The sequence below is a fragment of the Toxotes jaculatrix genome, chromosome 21, assembly GCF_017976425.1.
Source record: "Toxotes jaculatrix isolate fToxJac2 chromosome 21, fToxJac2.pri, whole genome shotgun sequence".
Classification (NCBI taxonomy): Eukaryota; Metazoa; Chordata; class Actinopteri; family Toxotidae; genus Toxotes; species Toxotes jaculatrix.
In genome coordinates, this window is record NC_054414.1 from 18,844,632 (window position 1) to 18,853,315 (window position 8,684).

Sequence of the window (8,684 nt, forward strand, 5' to 3'; positions counted from 1 at the left end):
GTGTGCTCAGACTCTACATTTTAAAGTCAGAGTTTTGGATATTAAAATCTGGATGTTTGTGTTTGATCTTATATATTTAGATTTTCACACAGCTCTTGGTTTGTTTCAAAGACAAGATGATACGATTATAACTTTTCATCATCTATTATTTTTGAGAATTTACATTTGCATTTTTAATTCAGATGCTGGAACATCTTTTGTGTTACAGCTGAAAGATTTAGTCAATCAGTCCCTTTGTAAATTGACAGAAAATGAATCTGCATCTATATATAAAATAATTATGACTTATAGTCTCATTCTGATGCATGATGACACTGCCTTTAATTAAGCACTGTGCAGCTCTGACGTGCTCGGCGCCGCTCTGTTCGCTCGGGAGCAGCTGAAAAGGTTTGAGAAGCTTCACGGACGCAAAGTCACGCAACAGAAACGCATCCAAGCTGGCGCTGTGGCGACGAAGCATGCGATGCTGCGTGATGAAAGCGTCTGTGGCGGTGATGCAGCCGACGCCTGTCACCGGACGGTGTAGTGATGAGATGATAAATCACAACTGTGACGTACAGAGTCAGAAATAATCATTGATTTTTCTTTGGCCAACGCAATGAACTTCCATCCATTTACAGGAGTAAAGTCACTGACTGACCGACTCAGATGAAACAATAAATCTGAACACTGTTCACTGTGATATTTTATAGTCTGAATTAGTGATCGATTTATCAAGAACGTAATCAGCAGATGAACTGACGATGGATATAAACTGTCATTACCAGCCTCACTCTCTCTGCTCTAATACAGATGTTTTCGGAGAAACAGCTGTTAAAGAAACCCCGCTGTCCACGACCTGCTCAGCATCAGTCAACAGACAGACACGGTCAGAGAGCAGCTGGTGGAGACCAAACACAGAGCTAAAAGAGAGGGAACACGACTCAGATTCATCAGGTGGACTCAGACAGGATTCTCTGACTCTGACTGCTGGACATTTCACTAAAAATACAATTATTAACTTAATGGTGGCGTCAGAGGAAAAGTCAAACCAAGGTCAGTGGGATTCATCCTCTGTGGATCATGAATGTGTGTACCAAATCTTTCCCTGAAATCCATCCAATAGTGGTTGAGATATTTGAGTCTGGCCCAAACAGATGGAGCCTTCCCCTGAGTCATGCTGCCAGAGCTTCTAAAAAAAGAAAATATTGATTTCACCTTTTTGGGAAGTGATTTATTTTTCTCAGAAGAGAAGATGGGACATAATTTACAGAACAGATCAGTTTTCTGTCGCTGTTCAGTTTCATTTGTTGGACCTTAGAAGAGACTGTGAAACACGGGGGTTCAGGAACAGTTCGGCACCAGAACAGAAATCTGAACCAGTTTCTTTCTTTCACAAAAACCCCGGCTTAAAAATCTGATTTGTGAAATACCTGCAGAGACTAAGCACATCACCACAGGTCAGATCATTGATTCTTTGACTGGGATTGAGTTTCAAAAATTAGTTCTGAGTGGTAGAGATTACCAAAATTAAGAATAAACACCAGTAATGACGTAAGAAGCGTTTCCTTCAGTTTAACAGGCTTAAGCAGCAGCTGTCAGAGGTTTCCTATGTGATATCGTCTCATCTTTTATTTCAGTCCTGATTCAAACACAGTTCTTCACAGCGGGGGCACCGCTTGTCTTCACTACATCACGCTCCTTTCTTCTGGCACTTTGTGGTGTATTATCTGCAGCAGCCCTACTTTTGTGTACACGTTTTTTTTATACTTTTGTGCGTCTCTCGCTAATTTGTATGCTCATGTTAATTTCTGTATACACAATTACGTAAACAGGATTTGCCCGGGGGGAAGACGGATACAGACGGGAGGCGAAATGAAATTAAATCCTGTTTTGAATCTATTGTTTCTGGTTTTGTTGGGAGGCGCTGACAGCCTGGACTTACTCGTGGTGTTGTATCTGACACCGAAGAACATCTCTGGACAGGGTCGTGACACCATCTGGCCGGCGCTGCTCCTGGGCCAGCAGGTGCCAATGCCATCGATGGAGGTGTCACAGTAGAGTCCCGAACCTGAAGCGTGGAGGACAGAAAGGTCAGGCACAAACATGCATTCGTGGTGCGGCTCATGGCTACATATAGCCATGGTGAAATTCTGATAATGCTCCCATGATCTTGGCAGTAAATTGTGGGACTGAATAAGTTGTTTGTGTACACGAGATTTAATGATTACTCCTGCGCTTTGCTCTGCTGAGCTGCGCTGAACGTCGTCTCCTGTGGCACGACGCCAAGTCTATTTCCAGCATTGTTCTCGTCTTTGATGTTAGTCCTTATAATCTGAATTCAGATCAAACTCGTTTCCCTCGTGGGGTATTCCACAACAACTCTGCTTTGTAGTAAGTGTGTGGGGAATCGGTTTCACACATCTGAGGAGAGTAACGTGTCCAACTCACCACTCCACTGACCTGTGGCATTGCTCAGGGTTTGGTTCCAGGACGCGGCCAGGGACTGTACTGCAATCCAGAGGGAGAGTTTCATCAATAACCTCAGTCTTTGTTTGCACAGTTAGAAGAGGCTTTGAAAATCTCATAAGATTCAGTTTAACAGCGACAAAGGGTGAGCATTGAAGGGCAACAGTAAACACTGGCGACAGATCTTTCCCCAAGCAATAACAGGACGGTAGCTGTGAATATGAATCTGGACGTGCCCTCGGGGTCGGGCTATTATTTCTTTAATAACTCAAGAAGATTTAGATGAAAAGATCCAGAAATAAGGACGTTCTACAGGGCAAAGTTGGTGCTTAATTCTAATGCGTTTTTTCACCTCCGTCTTCACACCTTTTTTGTGGTGAGAAAATGAATTAATATGGGTTTTAGAAAATAAAATGAGCAGGGAATAGTTTTAAAGACGCTTCAAACACCTAAAATTACATATATCTAAATTTTCCTGACCTCTGGTGAGAACTGTGAATCTTATCTGTCAGGAACTAAAACAAAAACACTGCAGCAGTTAGCATCCTGCCCCCTACCACCTGCTGGTGTTGGTTCCTTTTAACCCAACTTTATCTGTGTTTCTCTAACCTTAACCAAGTACTTCTTCCTTTAACCACGGCCGCAATCATTTCTTTAGCCACCAATTAAACACATAAACACTGGTTTTCTAGCAGTAGTAGTTTGAGGGACTACAGTGTGAAATTCAGCTCACAGTATCTCTGTCTCTGTTCTAAGAAAGAGCCGAATCAAAGGAAGTTGGACTTGGTAGTAGATCTTGAAGACAATTCACTCTCAACCGAGAGGTGAAAGGTCTCCAGCCACGTCCACCTGTCTTCAGATCCTCTTGGAGAACCAGACAGCGTCTCGTAGTCTTTGTACTGATGCTACAATAATGAAATACGTGACACGTGGGTGTGGTAAGGAATTTCTTTTGCTGTTGAGTGATTAATGAGTGATTAATGATCTTTTCATTTCAGTCGTAATGAGAAGTTCTACACAGTGTATGTAAACAGTTGTGTAAGGCCTTGTGTGGTTTTAGAAGAGCTCTCTTTAATCTGAGAAAATAAATCTGATGAAGACATGAAGCTTCGTTTGTTCACAGACTCACTGTCTCGCCCCCTGCTGCCTCCGTTTTGGATATTTTTGTTAAAATGTCTCACAAATTCCTCAAATCTCCATGGCGACAGATCAGAAAACTTTCATATGGACTGTTTTTTTTTTTTAAAACAAACGACTCTTGTGCCATTTACCTTGGAGGATTCATGTTATGTACAACCATTACTCAGTCATCGCTGGAGCTGTAACAAGTGTTTTCGGATTTCAATCATTAAAATGAAACAAGCCAACTCTGAGAATTCAGTGCCAAGAAAATAACAGTTAAATATTTCTGAGAAAACATTAGTCAACAGGAACCGTTTCACTACTATTACAACCATTTAGATCATTCATTCATCCTTTAAGCAAAACCACCAAAGTCTCTGGTTCCTGCTTCTCGAGCGTTTGCTGTTTTTCTGTTTTACATTCTTGTAAAATGAAAAGACTAAATTATTAAGTAAATAGTCAAAAAGAATAACTGACAAATTGAAAATGCAAATAACTGTAATTTGCAGCCTTTCTTAATACATTTCAGTCAGTGTTCAGAAAGTCCTGAGGCTCAAAGCCCAGCTCATCACAAAGCAATGTGGCAGCACATTAGCACAGGGAGCATTGCTGTTACTGAGGAGCTACCTGCAGCGTCTTTATGAGCGACACCAGAGGCAAATAACTAGAGGATGTGTGTGTGTTCTCTGGGTGCGTGCTGTGGTTTAAAGTGTTTAATAACCAACTATTACTGTGACTGTGAGGCCTACACAGAAATGGAATAATAAGAAAAGACAGTTTGCCAATATCCACGGGGGAAGGTTGTGATTGAGGAGGAGGGTTTGGCATTTGGTGGTTACCGCCATGAAATTGAAAAGACAGAATGTCAATTCAGTCTCAACTACTGGATCAACTTGAATTCTCGGGTTGGTTCTGTGCTGGGAAATAACGGACCTTTAAAAGATTGTAAGAGCGGCTGTGGTAAACATCCATTTGTCCTCTACTTACATGAGAAATTCCCTGACAGCATGAGCAGAGCTTCACATGTCAAATCTGCTAAAGAGGCTGACGGCAGAAAGCTGATGACGGCACACACCTGCAGACAGAGGAAAGACACGCGGGTCAGGTTTAATCAGAGCGCCACATACCCCCATCTCTCTGCCCCGCTCAGAGAAACTTTTGCCTCATGTTCCTTTAATTCCCTCGTGCACAGCAGATGAAGTTGAGCTGAATCGAACAGAGAGACTCTCGCTGCCCTTGAGCAGATGATGCATGTATTAACAACTCCCCTCGCCTAATGCGGCGCTCCTAATTTGGAGCACTTTGTAGTGTGTAATCATCCTCCCTGTCAACACTCTCTCATGTTTACAGATTCAAGTTTTCAATAAAATATAAAGGCAAAGAAATTAACTTAAGGTTGTAATGTTAAATTCAAAATGTTTCCGTTTCCGAATGTGTGCAGAGGCAAAAACACTGAACATCAGGCAGCCGAGCCGAGGAGTTATCCATCTGTATCTGCTGGATCTCATGTGACAACAAATACCTGTGTTTTGTTTTTTTTGTTGCTTGTTTTCAAGGACATACAAGAGCATGTGTGTTATTTACACACCAGGATGAAATCAGTGAAACCTTATTTAGGGTTTTGTAAAATGACAGCACGGTGGACTACAGGGTACAGATTAATATTTCATCCAAACACTTTGATCTCCACTGGATTCCTTTCAGCATGTATGAACCACTGCTGGAAACCGTCCAAACCGTGAAGGCTGGCGACACTAAAAAGAAAAGGAAGAAAAAAAAAAAAAAAAGAAGCATCCAGTGAATGTTTGTATTGTGCTTCATGTTGTTGCATCTGGAAACACTGATCCGCTGCTGGCACACAGCACAGCATCTGACCGCTCCATTTTATGGGAGGCAGAAAAGACCACAAAAGACTGTAAAATGTCACCCGTTTAGTTTTTGTTTGGGCCAAACAGGCCTTCCTAATTGACCCCAAACTAGGTTACATCTCAGTGCAGCTGTCCTTGAGTGCTGGCTGCTCCCTGTGGACACGAGAGGGTGGCTACTATCACAGATACAGCCAATATTTCACCTTAAATAAAACATTCTTCAATTCATCAATAATGCAGCGTCTGAGACAGTAAACATTTCACATTTTTCAGACAGAGAATGAAGCTTTAAATTCAATCAATTCAGTTCAGTTCTTTACATCAAATGAAATACCCGCAGAGTCTGGAGTCACATCGTACAAAATACCAGAGAGCCCCAGATCTCAAAGCAGGGTTCCTGATGGCTCTCTGTGTCTGCTTCATGCTCACTGATGCCGGGCAGGTATCAGGGTACAGTAACCTACTGTACCAGCTGTCCACCGCCTTCCAAGTAATTAAAGCTCAACAGCTGACAGCCACAACGTAAACAACAGGATCAAACAAGCCCCTAATGCCGTTAATTCGCAGGAATTTCAGGGGGGGAGCTTCATTTCCAGGGCCTGGGGGAGCGTTCAGGTCCTGTACCTGAGCTAAAGTGATAAACAGTGTAAAAATACTCCATTATAGGCTAAAGTCCGGCCTTTCAAATCATTCATTAGTAAAACCACATAAGCATTATCAATAAACAAACGCCACACCACAGTTTGACATATTATCAGATCATTTTTACTGAGGCATCGACGTGTGAGCAGGATTTGTTCTGTAGCTGCAAAAAGATCAGTTTCATAAAGACTCTTCTGCCCATAATCCTGAAAACTGTATTAAAAATATTCAACTTCATTTTGAATTTAATCGACTCGTTTTAAATTCACCGTCATTTCAAAGCAGCACCTTTATGACATCCTGAATATTCATATTGTCCCAGACTTAAATGGCTTGATAATCAAACATTACTAGTTTCCATAGCTGAGTAAAACATGTGATATTTCCCTCTGAACCATGAAACAGCAGCGGTGGACAGAAGCCAGGTACATTTACTCGAGCACTGTACTTGAGTATTTCTTTTCAGTGCTGCTTCATGCTTTTACTCACCTACATTCCAGATGGAAATTGAATGAACTGTGCTTTGTCAATAAATAAATTAGGACATATTATTCGTATACAAGACTCCATTGATTGCTTTGCAGGGTAATGGAATTAGCACCACCTTAACCAGCTGCCACATTAAACTAATTATGATCCACGACTTTTGTTCTTTTGCTCAGGTAAAACAAGCGGCGTCGACCTCTGGGTATTTCCACACTGTGGGGTTACTGCTTCCACCTTTATGATCTGGTTTCTTCCAAGTACGAGCACCTTCAAACCGAGCAGAGGTCAGTAGATGTGCCCAGTTATTTTTGAGCTCAGCAGACATGCGATATGTGAGTTGCTGTGAGTGCGGGGGCCCCTGCTCGGTCTTAAATCACAACAATGGGGCCGCGAATAGAAAGCAGGGGGATTTCAAATAAAGGTTCAGAGGATTCTTTACTATTCTTAGAGCGACAGCTTTCCCCGCACAATGGGTAGGAGGTGGATGAAGTAATTCACCTCAGGCATCAGTGACAACATCAGCATGTCTCTCATGAGAGCAGCATATCACATGCCTCTTGCCTCTGTGGGCTCTCCATTTTTGCACAGCAGGTATGATAAGACATCTGTGATCTCAGCGAAGCTCTCTGACTCTGAAAATGTGAATTTAAGCATCGATTTGTTCACTTTTCTTCTCACAGAGAGCCTGGGGACGTGGGCGTGAGACGGGGTGCACTTGCTGCATTAACACTCTTTTTAATCTCCACTGTCCCAAATCCGGGGTTTTCAGCATCAGTCCCACACAGAGGAGGAACCGTGTCACCCGGGACCGTTTTCTCATGCCATCTTAACCCCAGAGTCCTGGTTCATGTTTCAGTGTTTACAAGAAAACACAACATTGGCAGCTTCAGCACTTCCTTGAACTAATATGATGCAGGCTGTTCTTAATATTCTCGGCTCCGGCGCTGCAGTGGGAAGTCTCCATGTCAGGATTACTGTCCTGTTTCAGCCCTTTTATTAGACTGGAGGGTTTTTTCCTGCTTTTAATGGATGTTATTTATTTTTTATTTATTTTTAAATAGCTGTGAAATGGAGACAGGACCCAGAACTGACATCTGGGTGGGATGAGAGTGTTAAATCCCTTCGCATCAAGATTAGACTCAGCTGCAGTCAGAGAGAATAATCAAACAGATCGACTCGCTTTTATTGAGCTACTTTAATTAGGCTAACTGTCGAAACCCAAAGGCAAGAAGATGAGGTCAAAGCTCGGAGCTGCAGAACTTACCTCGAGCAGAAAGAAGCATTTGCGACGCATTTCCACGCTTTTATTCTTCACATCATTTTCACGTGTCGTTAAATGTCTTCTTCCGACTTGGCGAGATGTTTTCATGCACCTCGCTCCCTCACTCCACCGACACTCCACCGACTCCTCCGACTTTCACTGTGCAAAGCAAAGTCGCGACAACACAATTTTCCGAAGGTGCCAAAGATGCGTTTGTTGTCGGGAATGTCAGCAGAAGCGAAGGCGCGTAGCCCGACAGAAACCAATCAGCCTCCAAACGAGCTGCACAGATAAAATCACAGGGTTTGTTCCATCGCGATCCTTTAACGAAGAGCCCGGGGAATATTTCAGCCGGCCTTCGGGTGATGAACTGTCCTTTCCGTCCGGCTCGGTCTCTTGTGAACAGGCTGCTCAGATGAAGTCGCTCCGTCAGTTTGTGTTACAGGGCTGGAAACCGAATCCACCTTGGAGAGACGCGCACCCACCACGAGACGGGTCCTACCGTACCCTTCCAGCCTGGCCCCGGACCAAAACTCCTCTCACATGCATGGCTTACTCCGCAGGTTACTCCGAGCTGCACCGTCGTACTCCACCGCCTCCGGTCCAGCTTCTGACTCCTGCGCGGAGCCGCCGCGGTGGTACAGACCGTCTGCTCAACGCGCCGCCCACGTTGTGTCACTTTGTCAGGAGAATCCGACGCGACTCAGGAATAACTCAATTCCTGGTCGTGGAGTTAATTATGCAGCTGCCCTCCGCTGTTCCAGATCCTAATCTTTAATCTCTTTGCAATCTAGACGTCGCTGCTTTGAGAAAGTTAAAGGACAGACCCGGGTAAAGTGATTTTGGAAAGGGGTGGG

General features: G+C 43.5%; 1 protein-coding gene across 4 annotated transcripts in view; it reads right to left on the minus strand.

The window, feature by feature from the left end:
• LOC121175419 (corticotropin-releasing factor receptor 1-like) overlaps positions 1-8,684 on the minus strand; it is a 42,272-nt gene extending 33,588 nt beyond the window's left edge. For 2 of the 4 annotated variants that reach the window (XR_005892708.1, XM_041029181.1), the window contains exons 1-4: positions 7,831-8,684; positions 4,558-4,645; positions 2,431-2,490; positions 1,925-2,050 (exon numbers count right to left, since the gene is read on the minus strand). Coding sequence is in view for 3 of the 4 variants with exons in the window: in XM_041029181.1 (XP_040885115.1) it covers positions 1,925-2,050; positions 2,431-2,490; positions 4,558-4,645; positions 7,831-7,935 (379 nt within the window). In the remaining variant the exon portion in view is untranslated. The remainder of the gene's footprint in view (positions 1-1,924; positions 2,051-2,430; positions 2,491-4,557; positions 4,646-7,830) is intronic. The other 2 variants (XM_041029182.1, XM_041029183.1) reach the window with 2 other exon arrangements.